Below are 16,382 nucleotides of genomic sequence, written 5' to 3' on the forward strand. Positions count from 1 at the left end.
GTCTTGGCAAACCGAATACAGATTGAATGGCCTGGCTATAAATTTTCACATCATTCCAAACAAGGTAACCTAAGCCAGGAGGGAAAAAAGCTCTTGTCAGAGCGTATTAAAAACAAAATATTAGATTATGCTTCCATTAATTTGCACAGTGCTTCAAATGGGTTTCTCTCACTACAGTTAAAGTATCCAATTATATTACAATACAAGAAGGTTTCAAGAGAAAAGTCAATATCACAAAAGCCATGCATATGGATGCAAGAAAGATGAAAACAATTTAGAAAAAAGTGTACTATAGAGCAATAGATTTATTTGTACTACTAGATGGAGGCACAATGCTATCGCATCAGGAGGGCGGTAATGTCACGATGGGGGCAGGCTTTGCAGCATTGAGAATCTCTCCCCCCCCCCATGTGCTCACCCACCTAACCACTCTCTCTTTCCCCATGTGCTGACTTCTCCCGTCTGTGCTCTCTTCTTTGACCTGTCTACCTCATGTGCTATATGCATTGTTTTTGTCCCAGCGATGCTGTTGCTCTTCAAACTTGACCGTTGTTGTCTTCGAAGTTGTGCCTTTGCTGCATTCCTTTCATTGTCATTGGCGTACTTTTTAGGAGGAGCCATGTTGGCCTTGATATTTGCTTTTTAAAGGGGTTTTCCCACAAACGATAGTTCAATTTAATAATTGTCTGTGTCTGACCATGTACTGAATATACCACAGCTCCTGGGCAGGGGAGGAAGCAAAAACAATACTGAAATTACAGCAAGATATAGCAGAGGATACATTTTGTGAGGTAAAATATTGTTTAAAAACAGTCAGTGAAATATTTTACCTGACAAAATGAATCCTCTGTGATCCCCCTCTGTAATGTCAGTATTGTCTTTTGCTTCCTCCCCTGCCAAGGAGATGTGGTATGCTCTGTACACGGTCAGACACAGACAACTTTAAAATGAACTTTTGTTCGTGGGAAAACCCCTTTAATGTGACCGTCTTCCTCTGCCTGTAGACACGTCGCACATCTGCAGCCGGGATCAGTCGAATGATTCACTGCGCCTGCGTGGAATTCACGCAGGCGCAGTAAATCAGACCGCCAGCATCTTTGTGCAGACAGATATCGGTGGTCACATTAAAACTGCACAAGCGCTCCTCCTGTAGAAAGATGGCAGCGGTCAGTGAATCATTCGGTTGATCCCGGCGGTGGCGTGTTCGCGACGGTGTTCCGCTGGTGGTACCGCGCAAGAGGCAGTGTATGGCGTATACAGTGTGTGTGGTGCGTACAGCATATACAGTGTGTGTGGTGCATTCGGCATATACAGTGTGTGTGTGGTGTGTGCGGCATATACAGTGTGTGTGTTTGTGGTGCGTATGGCATAAACAGAGTGCGTGTGTGTGTGTGTGGTGCGTACGGCATATACAGTGTGTGTGTGTGTGTGTGGTGCGTATGGCATGTACAGTGTATGTGCGTGTGGTGGGTACCGCCAGCATCTTTGTGCAGACAGATATCGGTGGTTGTGAAGAGGGAGTAGCTGACATCTTGGATATGGGGCATAATGCTGGCCTCTTAACAGAGATTGGCCTGACTCCATTTTGTTTCATATCAGAATTCACCTGGTCACATGTCTGCATGGACATGTGCACTCCTAGCCCCCACCTTTTCCCTACTTGAATGAAGACCCTTTAGTATGGTAATGGACTGAGACCAGTTTAGCAGGCAGATGGCACTTCAAAGCTTGAATGAAAAAGCCACGCCAGCAGGGGGCATGGAGGTGCCTGGGGGCTCAATTAAAGCATACATGCCAGATGGCTACAGGAGGACACGTCTATTGTCTTCCCAGCCGGACCGTCTACAACATGAAATTATGAATTGTGGATGCATCGTCCGAGGTACAGGCTCATAAAAAATATCCTCATAGCCCTGAAGAAATTGCGCATCTGACAGTGCAACTCCCGGGTCAGTGAGAGTTCTGGGACCTGAGATATAGAGATCAGCCTCCCACAGCAATCAAATGGGTCCAGGTTTGATCCCTGTACGACCGGCAGAACAAACCACATGCGCTGGTACCGTGTACTGATCCGATCATCCTGAGAGAAGTTATTCCATTTTTTAGGTATTGGGAATAGATTCTGCAGGGAAGCTGAAGGGTGGAGATTGTTAGCCCAACCAAGTACAGGGGGGAGGGACCAGAAGGATTAATAGCTGAGGACACATGGAGAGTGAGACACAACAGAAGAAGATGATGATGAAATAAGGAACAGGGCATATGCCAGCCAGAGGGAAGCAAGCACATGCTTTTAGGGGGCTGCCTGGCAACTAGAAGTCTTGTACCTGTGGAACGGAGAGCTCCCCGGCTTCCACAAGCGACCTTCAACCTGGTAAATTGACCTCCAGCTTTATACCTCTAAGCCTTGTACTATTATTGTTATATTTTACTCTGACTAACTCTTGGTATATTTTTACTCTATATTTCTTGTAATTATTTAGTGCGCCCTTAAGGCAATTAAACCATAAATTAATTTTGGGCTGATCCTTTTATTCTGATTGCGAATCTTAGAATACCCAGTGTGGGTAACAGGGCAGTCTCCCCGGCGGCCATTTGCTCCAGGTGCAGTTCCCTTACTGACCTGAGAGACAAAGGGGGCGCCAGAGAGCTGTGCCTGTGTAGTTACGTCACGGATTGGTGACGTGGGAGGAACCAGTTTTCTTCACAGTGGTCACATTAAAACTCCGCATGCGCTCCTCCTGTACAAAGATGGCATCAGTCAGTGAATCATTCAGTTGATCCTGGCGGCAGCGTGTTCGCGACGGTGTTCCGCTGGCGGTACCACACAAGAGGCTGTGTACGGCGTATACAGTGTGTGCGTGGTGCGTACGGCGTATACAGTGTGTGCGTGTGGTGTATAAGGCATATACTGTTCTGTCCATTCCAGTAAGGACAGTGTGGCTCGTATTATGCATTGAAGTTTAGTACTATAGTGTTTGGTCTGCTGTATCATAGCACCATCTAGTGGTGGTTAAATTTATAATCTGTGCCTTAGTAACAATTAGAGTGTTGCATTGTGGGATTGTACCAAGGTATGCTGGGAGAGGGAAACTCCATTATTTTCTGTGTACTTCCTGGAACACACTTGCTCATATGCTGTGCTGGAACCATCTCACTTACTTGCCATCCTGGTTAAGTTTATCTGGTAAGATTGTTACCTCTGTTCTTGTAATATAGTGTTGTACAGAATGTGATTTACTGTATAGCAGCCAGTACAGAGGAAATGTATTATCAGAGACTTACTGTATGTAGTTATATACACAAGTTGCATCATACTGTATACTTTCTCTGTTAGTTATAAAGTGTCAGCTGTGCTATTATTTGGCCCAATACTTATTTATGTCATTTGTATTCTTATAGTTTTACCGCATTTACAATACCTGTTTACCAATAAACAAGTTAGACTACAGAGAACAGTCTGCTTATTTGGAGGACAGAAGTGGTTTATGCTGTACGTTGGATCACACACCGTATCAACGTGTATGAAGACAGAACATACACAGTGTGTGTGTGGTGCGTACGGCGTATACAGTGTGTGTGTGGTGTGTGCAGCATATATAGTGTGTGTGTGTGGTGCATACGGCGTATACAGTGCGTGGTGCGTATGGCATACACAGTGTATGTGTGTGTGGTGTGTACGGCATATACAGTGTGTGTTTGTGTGTGTGTGGTGTGTACGGCGTATACAGTGTGTGTGTGTGGTGCGTACGGCATATACAGTGTGTGCGTGTGTGGTGCGTACAGCATATACAGTGTGTGTGTGTGTGTGGTGCGACGGTGTTCCGCTCATGGTACTGCGCAAGAGGCTGGTACCACCAACAGTTTCCATATTGAGACACCCACCACTTGGGTGTCCCAATATGGCTTTCGGCGAAATTCCGCCGCTTGGAATTCTGAGATCCGGACACATTTGGACGGAACAGGACGTGAAGACATTACAAGGTAAGTATATATTAAGATATCTAATATGCTGAAAAAGAGTGTCTCTATACAGTGCTAGTAATATCTGGACAACTGTTTACAGACACTATACCCTAGACAGGGCTGACATCAGCACCCAGGGATCCTAGACGAGTGTGGGATCCCTATGTGTCTGGGAGCCCACTCAGCCCTGTGCATACTGCATGTATGGAGTGCAACCTGTGCAAAGACCATGGGTGCTATTTGTGTTGTGCAGCCAACACCCGAGTCTAAATGCTGTGGGTGAAGCTAGAACCAATCACAACATGATAACCCTTTAGCTGCCACTGTCAGTTGGGACAGGGGCATTTATGAGATTGGGAATGCGGTCCCCAATGGCATTACGATGGCAGCCTATGCTAGACTTCATAGGAGAACAGTAATTTTATAATACACTGCAATATTACAGTACTGCAGTATGTTGCACAAACAAGTGAAGTAGCATGAAAAATCTAAACAAAGTTAAATATGTAAAAGTTCGGCACCCTTTTCCAGTAACGTAAATAAAATAAAAAATAAAAATTTACATATTTAATATTAATCATTAAAACGTGCTTGTACAGTGAAAGCTAAAACAAAAACAAAAAAAGTCGAAATGGCGGAATCACCATTTTTGTGGTCACTTTTCTATGTGTACACGTTCAGGATTTATTGCAGAAATTTCCTGAGAAAATCCTGAGATTTTCTGCAAGAAATCTGCATGCGTTTTTTGCGCGTTTCTTTGTGGATTTTTCCGGACATTTCCCAATTATTATTATTATTATACATTTTTATAGCGCCATTTATTCCATGGCGCTTTACATGTGAATACGGGGCAAATATAGACAAATACATTAAACATGAGCAGATAACAAGGCACACGAGTACATAAGGAGGGAGGACCCTGCCCACGAGGGCTCACAGTCTGCAGGGGGTGGGTGAGGATACGTCCATTTAAAAGGGAATGCATTATATAGTGAGAAATCCGCAAAAAATCCGCAAAATTAATGAACATGCTGCGTTTTTTACCGCGATCATGAGCACAAAAATTGTGGAATTCATTAAAAATGATGGGATGCATAATGTATGCTGTTTTTTTGCGGTTTTATCGGGGAAAAACGCTAAAAAACCGCGAAAAATCAGCAACATGTGCACACAGCCTTAGTGATGAGCAAGCACTAAAATGCTCGGGTGTTCGTTGCTCAGGTCGAGCTAATTGGAATACTTGGATACTTGAACCGAGCATTGAGCCCAATGTAAGTCTATGGGAAACCCAAATTAGTATTTTTACTGCGATCCCCTGTCCGGGGGTCCTTGTAAGGTCCAAAAACATCAGAAAATGATGGAAACACTGCTCAAATGACACAGGAACATCATGGGCAACGCCCCTGGAAGCATTTCTGACTCCCAGGTCACAGCCGTAAGCAATGTTGTCAGAGTTTCACACCATTTTTACAGGTACCCCAAAAAACATACAAAAACGTAACCAAAATGGATTTTGCTGGGAAATATGTAAGGCTATGTGCCCACGTTGCAGAAAAGCTGCGGAAATGTCCGCACAAAAAGAGCTCACTTTACGCAAGGTGGGCTTAGCCACATGCGTAAAGTGTGAGCGTTTCAATGCAATCCTATGGCGGCAATTCCACAGAAATAATGAACATGCTGCGGATTTTACCGCTATGCGATTCCACAGCGGGAAAATCCTCAGCATGTGCACAGCAACTGCGGAATCCCATAGGATTGCATGGGCATGCGTTTTTTTAAGCGTTTCCGCTGCGGCAAAAACGCGGCAGAAACGCATATGGATCGCCCCCAAAGGCAGTGGGGTACTCAGTACCGGGTCCTTCGGTTCACAGGGGGATGTCACCGTGGCTGACCCGGTCCGTGGCTCTGGGACGTCCATTTAAAAGGAAAAAGGTCTTTAAGGGGAATGTTCGTGACGCCACCTGTGGTATTTGGTCAGGGTGACCGATGCTGCTTTAAGGGGTCCGCTGGGGTGATGTTATGGCAGCTAGATGGTATACCTTCCCACAGGTGAAGTGTATCCTCAGCCCAGGGCTTCCCGATGTGCAGATGGTGAATGATGAATGGCGCAGTGAAAAACAAGGACACAGGGTTGTAGTCTCTTTACCTTTACTGAAGACTTCAGCATCCACAGTCCATGGCACCAGATCACAGGGCAGGCAGAGTCCGGCCGGTTTGGAGGCAAGTCCAGAGTTCCCTTATCCAGGTGGAAATCAGTAGTCTTCCTTTGTGCTGCGGTGGTGTAGTCCCTTACTCCCTATGGCTTCACATAAGGGTCTCACAGATGTGATGTTTTGCTCTCTCTGTCCCCCATATAAGATAGGACAATACCCGTATGACTGGTGACTTGAGCCTGTTTATGGGGTCTCTTAGATAACCCGGCTCTGTAGATGTCACCGTGCCTCCTGGGTGTAGGTGCGGACAGGTAACCTGCAATTAGCTGTCCTGCCGGTCTCTGAAATAAGGCGTAGAGGTCCTTACTCCCTCGGTATTCCGGCTACCGGGATTTTGCTCCTCAGAAGGAGACAGCTTGAGCAGGGCTGGTCGCCTTCTGGTATCCTCTCCTTTGCTTCGACTTCCTTCACGCTCACTGCAATACAATTCTGCCTTTCAATGTCTCTTCCCAGGAGCTGCAGCTCTGAGGGCATGCACAGCTCCTTTTACCTTCCATCCTCCTCAGACTCTGGTCCGGAACTGACAGAACTGTCTGGAGCTCTGCCAAGAACTGACTCCTGTCTGGAACTTTCTAACTTTTCCTACAGACTACCATATATATATATATACAGTGGGGCAAAAAAGTATTTAGTCAATCAGCAATAGTGCAAGTTCCACCACTTAAAAAGATGAGAGGCGTCTGTAATTTACATCATAGGTAGACCTCAACTATGGGAGACAAACTGAGAAAAAAAAATCCAGAAAATCACATTGTCTGTTTTTTTAACATTTTATTTGCATATTATGGTGGAAAATAAGTATTTGGTCAGAAACAAAATTTCATCTCAATACTTAGTAATATATCCTTTGTTGGCAATGACAGAGGTCAAACGTTTTCTGTAAGTCTTCACAAGGTTGCCACACACTGTTGTTGGTATGTTGGCCCATTCCTCCATGCAGATCTCCTCTAGAGCAGTGATGTTTTTGGCTTTTCGCTTGGCAACACAGACTTTCAACTCCCTCCAAAGGTTTTCTATAGGGTTGAGATCTGGAGACTGGCTAGGCCACTCCAGGACCTTGAAAGGCTTCTTACGAAGCCACTCCTTCGTTGCCCTGGCGGTGTGCTTTGGATCATTGTCATGTTGAAAGACCCAGCCACGTTTCATCTTCAATGCCCTTGCTGATGGAAGGAGGTTTGCACTCAAAATCTCACGATACATGGCCCCATTCATTCTTTCATGTACCCGGATCAGTCGTCCTGGCCCCTTTGCAGAGAAACAGCCCCAAAGCATGATGTTTCCACCACCATGCTTTACAGTAGGTATGGTGTTTGATGGATGCAACTCAGTATTCATTTTCCTCCAAACACGACAAGTTGTGTTTCTACCAAACAGTTCCAGTTTGGTTTCATCAGACCATAGGACATTCTCCCAAAACTCCTCTGGATCATCCAAATGCTCTCTAGCAAACTTCAGACGGGCCCGGACATGTACTGGCTTAAGCAGTGGGACACGTCTGGCACTGCAGGATCTGAGTCCATGGTGGTGTAGTGTGTTACTTATGGTAGGCCTTGTTACATTGGTCCCAGCTCTCTGCAGTTCATTCACTAGGTCCCCCCGCGTGGTTCTGGGATTTTTGCTCACCGTTCTTGTGATCATTCTGACCCCACGGGGTGGGATTTTGCGTGGAGCCCCAGATCGAGGGAGATTATCAGTGGTCTTGCATGTCTTCCATTTTCTAATTATTGCTCCCACTGTTGATTTCTTCACTCCAAGCTGGTTGGCTATTGCAGATTCAGTCTTCCCAGCCTGGTGCAGGGCTACAATTTTGTTTCTGGTGTCCTTTGACAGCTCTTTGGTCTTCACCATAGTGGAGTTTGGAGTCAGACTGTTTGAGGGTGTGCACAGGTGTCTTTTTATACTGATAACAAGTTTAAACAGGTGCCATTACTACAGGCAATGAGTGGAGGAAAGAGGAGACTCTTAAAGAAGTTACAGGTCTGTGAGAGCCAGAAATCTTGATTGTTTGTTTCTGACCAAATACTTATTTTCCACCATAATATGCAAATAAAATGTTAAAAAAACAGACAATGTGATTTTCTGGATTTTTTTTTCTCAGTTTGTCTCCCATAGTTGAGGTCTACCTATGATGTAAATTACAGACGACTCTCATCTTTTTAAGTGGTGGAACTTGCACTATTGCTGACTGACTAAATACTTTTTTGCCCCACTGTATATATATATATATATATATAAAAGCCACCATGGACTCAGATCCTGCAGTGCCAGACGTGTCCCACTGCTTAAGCCAGTACATGTCCGGGCCCGTCTGAAGTTTGCTAGAGAGCATTTGGATGATCCAGAGGAGTTTTGGGAGAATGTCCTATGGTCTGATGAAACCAAACTGGAACTGTTTGGTAGAAACACAACTTGTCGTGTTTGGAGGAAAATGAATACTGAGTTGCATCCATCAAACACCATACCTACTGTAAAGCATGGTGGTGGAAACATCATGCTTTGGGGCTGTTTCTCTGCAAAGGGGCCAGGACGACTGATCCGGGTACATGAAAGAATGAATGGGGCCATGTATCGTGAGATTTTGAGTGCAAACCTCCTTCCATCAGCAAGGGCATTGAAGATGAAACGTGGCTGGGTCTTTCAACATGACAATGATCCAAAGCACACCGCCAGGGCAACGAAGGAGTGGCTTCGTAAGAAGCCTTTCAAGGTCCTGGAGTGGCCTAGCCAGTCTCCAGATCTCAACCCTATAGAAAACCTTTGGAGGGAGTTGAAAGTCTGTGTTGCCAAGCGAAAAGCCAAAAACATCACTGCTCTAGAGGAGATCTGCATGGAGGAATGGGCCAACATACCAACAACAGTGTGTGGCAACCTTGTGAAGACTTACAGAAAACGTTTGACCTCTGTCATTGCCAACAAAGGATATATTACTAAGTATTGAGATGAAATTTTGTTTCTGACCAAATACTTATTTTCCACCATAATATGCAAATAAAATGTTAAAAAAACAGACAATGTGATTTTCTGGATTTTTTTTTCTCAGTTTGTCTCCCATAGTTGAGGTCTACCTATGATGTAAATTACAGACACCTCTCATTTTTTTAAGTGGTGGAACTTGCACTATTGCTGATTGACTAAATACTTTTTTGCCCCACTGTATAAATATATATATATATATATATATATATATATATATATATACAGTTAGGGCCAGAAATATTTGGACAGTGACACAATTTTCGCGAGTTGGGCTCTGCATGCCACCACATTGGATTTGAAATGAAACCTCTACAACAGAATTCAAGTGCAGATTGTAACGTTTAATTTGAAGGGTTGAACAAAAATATCTGATAGAAAATGTAGGAATTGTACACATTTCTTTACAAACACTCCACATTTTAGGAGGTCAAAAGTAATTGGACAAATAAACATAACCCAAACAAAATATTTTTATTTTCAATATTTTGTTGCAAATCCTTTGGAGGCAATCACTGCCTTAAGTCTGGAACCCATGGACATCACCAAACGCTGGGTTTCCTCCTTCTTAATGCTTTGCCAGGCCTTTACAGCCGCAGCCTTCAGGTCTTGCTTGTTTGTGGGTCTTTCCGTCTTAAGTCTGGATTTGAGCAAGTGAAATGCATGCTCAATTGGGTTTAGACCTGGAGATTGACTTGGCCATTGCAGAATGTTCCACTTTTTGGCACTCATGAACTCCTTGGTAGCTTTGGCTGTATGCTTGAGGTCATTGTCCATCTGTACTATGAAGCGCCGTCCAATCAACTTTGCAGCATTTGGCTGAATCTGGGCTGAAAGTATATCCCGGTACACTTCAGAATTCATCCGGCTACTCTTGTCTGCTCTTATGTCATCAATAAACACAAGTGACCCAGTGTCATTGAAAGCCATGCATGCCCATGCCATCACGTTGCCTCCACCATGTTTTACAGAGGATGTGGTGTGCCTTGGATCATGTGCCGTTCCCTTTCTTCTCCAAACTTTTTTCTTCCCATCATTCTGGTACAGGTTGATCTTTGTCTCATCTGTCCATAGAATACTTTTCCAGAACTGAGCTGGCTTCTTGAGGTGTTTTTCCGCAAATTCAACTCTGGCCTGTCTATTTTTCGTATTGATGAATGGTTTGCATCTAGATGTGAACCCTTTGTATTTACTGTCATGGAGTCTTCTCTTTACTGTTGACTTAGAGACAGATACACCTACTTCACTGAGAGTGTTCTGGACTTCACTTGATGTTGTGAACGGGTTCTTCTTCACCAAATTAAGTATGCGGCGATCATCCACCACTGTTGTCATCCGTGGACGCCCAGGCCTTTTTGAGTTCCCAAGCTCACCAGTCAATTCCTTTTTTCTCAGAATGTACCCAACTGTTGATTTTGCTACTCCAAGCATGTCTGCTATCTCTCTGATGGATTTTTTCTTTTTTTTCAGCCTCAGGATGTTCTGCTTCACCTCAATTGAGAGTTCCTTTGACCGCATGTTGTCTGCTCACAGCAACAGCTTCCAAATGCAAAACCACACACCTGGAATCCACCCCTGACCTTTTAACTACTTCATTGATTACAGGTTAACGAGGGAGACGCCTTCAGAGTTAATTGCAGCCCTTAGAGTCCATTGTCCAATTACTTTTGGTCCCTTGAAAAAGAGGACGCTATGCATTACAGAGCTATGATTCCTAAACCCTTTCTCCGATTTGGATGTGGAAACTATCATATTGCAGCTGGGAGTGTGCACTTTCAGCCCATATTATATATATAATTGTATTTCTGAACATGTTTTTGTAAACAGCTAAAATAACAAAACTTGTGTCACTGTCCAAATATTTCTGGCCCTAACTGTATATATATAGTGACCTAATAAATAGGGTCAGGAGCTCCCCCTGGTAGCCTGGAGTGTGAAATGTGTTGCATGTTTGTGATACCTGGATGCAGTTATCCTTCTTTGCCTTCAAACGTAGCATCGCTCTCCCCGAGAGGAAAGCATTACCACTGCCACGACCAGGACCCTGGGGGCGCCGCACATAAAAAAACGCAATGTGGGCACACAGCCTTAAGATACATTCTTTCCAGGCTAATGACTTGTATATAAGGCAAAATAATTTACCCCAGACCAAAATGTTCCTTGACCACTAGGGCTATGTTCACACGCAGCGTTTTTGATGCATTTTTCAACCAATACAAATGTATGCACTGGGAAATGTCACTGTAACATTTAACAACCCTAGCTGGCCATGTGGTGTGTGACACAGAAGGAGACACATCTTGTTTCATTTATGAAGGATGGATTCTTAAAGTCACAAAGCCTATTTTTAGAGGGGCATCAGGCAGCATTAATATTCTTAAAGGGCCATTATTAAACAGTGGGTCTCCTATGTTGTTACTGCCTATGCAGTGAGTGGCTGGGCTGCCAAGAATTAAATGCACCCCAATACCCCTTTCACAAGAGGTACAGGAGGGCCTCCTGAAAAAATGTTGCATTGAATGCAAGGCCTGCCCTGCTATCAAGTCATATGCACCCCAATAAGCCTTTGAACCCAGGTACTGGATGGCCACATTTTATTTCTTTCTTTTTACAGAAATATGGTACCCAGAGCCTGGAGGAGAGTCTCCTCACCTCCAGACCCTGGGTACCATCCGCACAAGAAGAGCTCAATTTACGTATGGTGGGCATAGCCACATGCGTAAAGTGAGCGTTTTAATGCAATCCTATGGCGGCGATTCTGCAGAAATAATGAACCTGCTGCAGATTTTACTGCAATGCGATTCCGCAGCGGGAAAATCCGCAGCATGTGCACAGCAACTGCGGAATCCCATAGGACTGCATGGGAATTCCTTTTTTAAGCGTTTCCGCTGCGGCAAAAATGCGGCGGAAACGCATAAAAAATGCAACGTGGGAACACAGCCTTAAGGTACATCCTTTCCAGGCTAATGACTTGTATATAAGGCAAAATAATTTACCCCAGACCAAAATGTTCCTCCACCACTTGGGCTATGTTCACACGCAGCGTTTTTGATGTGTTTTTCAACTTTAACATTGCTTTCAACCAATACAAATGTATGCACTGGGAAATGTCATTGTAACATTTAACAACCCTAGCTGGCCAAGTGGTGTGTGACACATAAGGAGACACATCTTGTTTCATTTATGAAGGAAGGATTCTTAAAGTCACAAAGCCTATTTTTAGAGGGGCATCAGGCGGCATTAATATTCTTAAAGGGCCATTATTAATCAGTGGGTCTCCTATGCTGTTATTGCCAATGCAGTGAGTGGCTGGGCTGCCAAGAATTACAACGCACCCCAATACCCCTTTCACAAGAGGTACAGGGGGGCCTCCTGAAAAAATGTTGCATTGAATGCAATGCCTGCCCTGCTATCAAGTTATATGCACCCCAATAAGCCTTTGAACCCAGGTACTGGATGGCCATAGAAAAACCCACTTCACAGTCTTCAGTTGGTCCTGCCATACAGTTTCCTTATGCATTGAATGCAAGGGCCACCTTGACCCAAATTTGTCTCCTAGATTCGTAATGCCCATATACTAAGTGTATGGGCTGACAAACATTTCCCCATGGGGAGTACACTTTTTAGACAATTTTTATGAGGATCATAGACACCCTTGCCAAAAAATTGACTGGCTGTAGCAGCTTAGATCATGTTTACCCTGGTGTTCTAGTGGCGGTGGATGATGAGACGTGGAGGAAGGCCTCATTAAAAACAAGGTCACAATTTAAAGGAGCGGGTCTCCTAGACTTTATATGCCCATACACTAAGTGTAACAAACATTTCCCCATGGGGGTAAATTAAAAAAAAAAATTCAGCCCAAAATAGTGTTCACTGTTTAGAGCTATAGTAACACACAGCAAAAAAGGTGAATGGAAACTTGAAAAGCATACGTTGTAGACCAAAGATACATGAGGCGTGTCACAGAGATACCACACTGTAAAATATGTGGCCGGTGTTTTTATTTTGGCCCAAAAAATAGTATATAGAAATAAGGTCAAAGACAGCAAATACAGTGGAATGTAGCCCTGACATGCCATAATTTGTAGGCCACAGATATATCTGGCGTTTGACTGAGATGCCAGACTCTTCAATATGTTGCCTGTGTACAGTATTTATTTTTATAGTGTTTAGAGCTAGGGTAGCACACCGCAAAAAGAGGTGAATGGAAGCCTCAAAAGCACACTTTGTAGCCCACAGATAGATGAGGCGTGTCACGGAACTCCCACACTGTAATATATGTTTTGTTTTTTTTACCAAAATAGTGTATAGACGTAGGGTATTAGACAGACCAAAAAATGGAATGTATGCATGAAAAACAACTATTTTTAGACCACACATAAAACGGGCGTCGGACGGATATAACAGAATGTTTCAATATGCGGCCTGTATTTTTAAAAAATTTTAAAACCACAAAATCCTGTATTCACCAAGGGTAGCAGACCAAAAACTGGAATGCATGCCTGAAAAGCAAAGATTTGGAGACTACAGATAGACCAGGCGTCTGACTGAGATAACAAACTTTCAATATGCGGCCTGTATTTTGTAACATTTTTTGAACGACAAAATACTGTATACACCAAGGCTACCAGACCAAAAACTGGCATGTATGCCTGAAAAGCAAGGATTTTGGAGACGACAGATAGACCAGGCGTCTGACTGAGATAACAGAATGTTTCAATATGTGGCCTGTATTTTTTATAATTTTTAAAACAACAAAATACTGTATACACCAAGGATAGCAGACCAAAAACTGGAATGTATGCCTGAAAAGTAAAGATTTGGAGACCACAGATAGACCAGGTGTGTGACTGAGATAACAGACTTTCAATATATGGACTGTATTTTCTAAAAAATTTTGAACCACAAAATACTGTATACACCAAGGGTAGCAGACCAAAAACTGGAATGTATGCCTGAAAAGCAAGGATTTGGAGACCACAGATAGACTAGGTATCTGACTAAGATAACAGACTTTCAATATGTGGCCTGTATTTTGTAAAATATTTTGAACCACAAAATACTGTATACACCAAGGGTAGCAGAACAAATACTGGAATGTATGCCTGAAAAGTAAAGATTTGGAGACCACAGATAGACCAGGCGTGTGACTGAGATAACAGACTTTCAATATATGGCTTGTATTTTCTAAAAATGTTTGAACCACAAAATACTGTATACACCAAGGGTAGCAGACCAAAAACTGGAATGTATGCCTGAAAAGCAAGGATTTGGAGACCACAGATAGACCATGCATCTGACTGAGATAACAGAATGTTTCAATATGTGGCCTGTATTTTTTATAATTTTTGAAACAACAAAATACTGTATATACCAAGGGTAGCAGAACAAAAACTGGAATGTATGCCTGAACAGCAAGGATTTGGAGACCACAGATAGACTAGGTGTCTGACTAAGATAACAGACTTTCAATATGTGGCCTGTATTTTGTAAAATGTTTTGAACCACAAAATACTGTATACACCAAGGGTAGCAGACCAAAAACTGGAATGTATGCCTGAAAAGCAAGGATTTGGATACCACAGATAGACCAGGCATCTGACTGAGATAACAGACTGTTTCAATATGTAGATTGTATTTTTTACAATTTTTAAAACCACAAAATACTGTATACACCAAGGATAGCAGACCAAAAACTGGAATGTATGCCTGAAAAGCAAGGATTTGGATACCACATATAGACCAGGCATCTGACTGAGATAACAGACTGTTTCAATATGTGGCTTGTATTTTTTATAATGTTTAAAACCACAAAATACTGTATACACCAAGGGTAGCAGACCAAAAACTGGAATGTATGCCTGAAAAGCAAGAATATAGAGATCACAGATAGACCAGGTCCATCTGCACTTCTTACCTCAGAAACTGCACTAATAAGGCAGGACTGGTATTATCAGTCCCGACTTTGAACTGCGCTTATCACATATGCTTTACAAGTGACCAGGCAGCTTAAAAGGAAGACTCCATATACCCTATTATGACATATGAAAAAGGGCTGCTATTACAGATTGCTACATACTGTTAAAACTGAAGCAATTATTCAGCAGTGACATAACGAGTGGAATATTTCTTTCTTCCTCACTTCACTTGATTAGACAAAGGTCGAGTCGATATTGCTTCTTGAATTCTTCCTGTGACAAAATGGATGTGATGCAATTCCATAATGTCAGATAATGAACAATAATGATACATGGCTACATAGAGGTAATTGTTACCTGAATACAGTCATCCTCGTCACTGCTTAGTTTCAAGTCATCTTCTAAAGTTCTATAAATGAAAAAGTAAAAAAAAATTACAAACTGTTAAAAAGGCTTTTATTTAGTGTGAAGAATTGTAACAAGTAACCAGCAATTATGTTAGCAATGGTGTCAGACTGTTAGCTTAATTAAAAAATACTATAGGACATCAAAGTTAGGCTAATTAGTATATTATTACAGAGTCACAGCACAATTCTTGTTGGTGTTTGACAAATTATAATTACCTTAGGAAACAAATCCAAGACCTAAAGTGGCTTCTGGGCAGGATATTACAGATCAAACAGCATTTAAGTACTGTAGAATGAGAAAGGCTTAATTAATTTTATGAACAGCTTTGTAGTTTCTATTATCCTTATAAGTAAATAGAAACTCTTGTCATTCAATAATTAATTCTATAATTAAAGAATGTAAGTAATATACGCAAATTGTAACCTGGTATTTTAAGGCCATGTACACCTTTACACAGACTTTATTATTTATCTCGTTCCTAATTACAAACGTAGGCAACTTTTAAAATATTTAACTATTTAAATATTGATTAAAAATACCTACCATTTTGGTGGAAAAGTGTCCTTTATCTAACTGAGAATATCAAGTGATTGAGAGCAAAAAAGATACAAATCCGTCAGTGTTCCTGCTCAGTTCATACTGCTCCATTCTCTGAGTTTGGTTGGAGACAGATAAGCATATGAAAAATCGGTCAAGTTTCATGCAGAAAACTCAAGACGATTTTCAGCCATATTCTCATTCGTGTGTCCATTTTTTATGCCCTTGTGATATCTGTGTGACATCCAGTCTTATACGAGGGGCGATCCAAAAGTAATGATAATCGGTTATTTCTATTGCACACAGAAATTAAAATAAAATGTTTTCTTCTCTCTTAGATACCCACTAGTCTAGGAAAAAAAAATTACTT

At 42.5% G+C, this 16,382-nt stretch overlaps 1 protein-coding gene across 2 annotated transcripts in view; it reads right to left on the bottom strand.

Annotated features, from left to right (window-relative positions):
* The window catches only part of AFF3 (ALF transcription elongation factor 3), a 753,993-nt gene that overhangs the window by 191,454 nt on the left and 546,157 nt on the right, over positions 1 to 16,382 (bottom strand). For both annotated transcript variants that reach the window (XM_069757526.1, XM_069757527.1), the window contains exon 6: positions 15,425 to 15,476. In XM_069757526.1, the coding sequence (XP_069613627.1) occupies positions 15,425 to 15,476 (52 nt within the window). The remainder of the gene's footprint in view (positions 1 to 15,424; positions 15,477 to 16,382) is intronic.

Source organism: Ranitomeya imitator, chromosome 3 (genome assembly GCF_032444005.1).
Source record: "Ranitomeya imitator isolate aRanImi1 chromosome 3, aRanImi1.pri, whole genome shotgun sequence".
Lineage (NCBI taxonomy): Eukaryota > Metazoa > Chordata > Amphibia > Anura > Dendrobatidae > Ranitomeya > Ranitomeya imitator.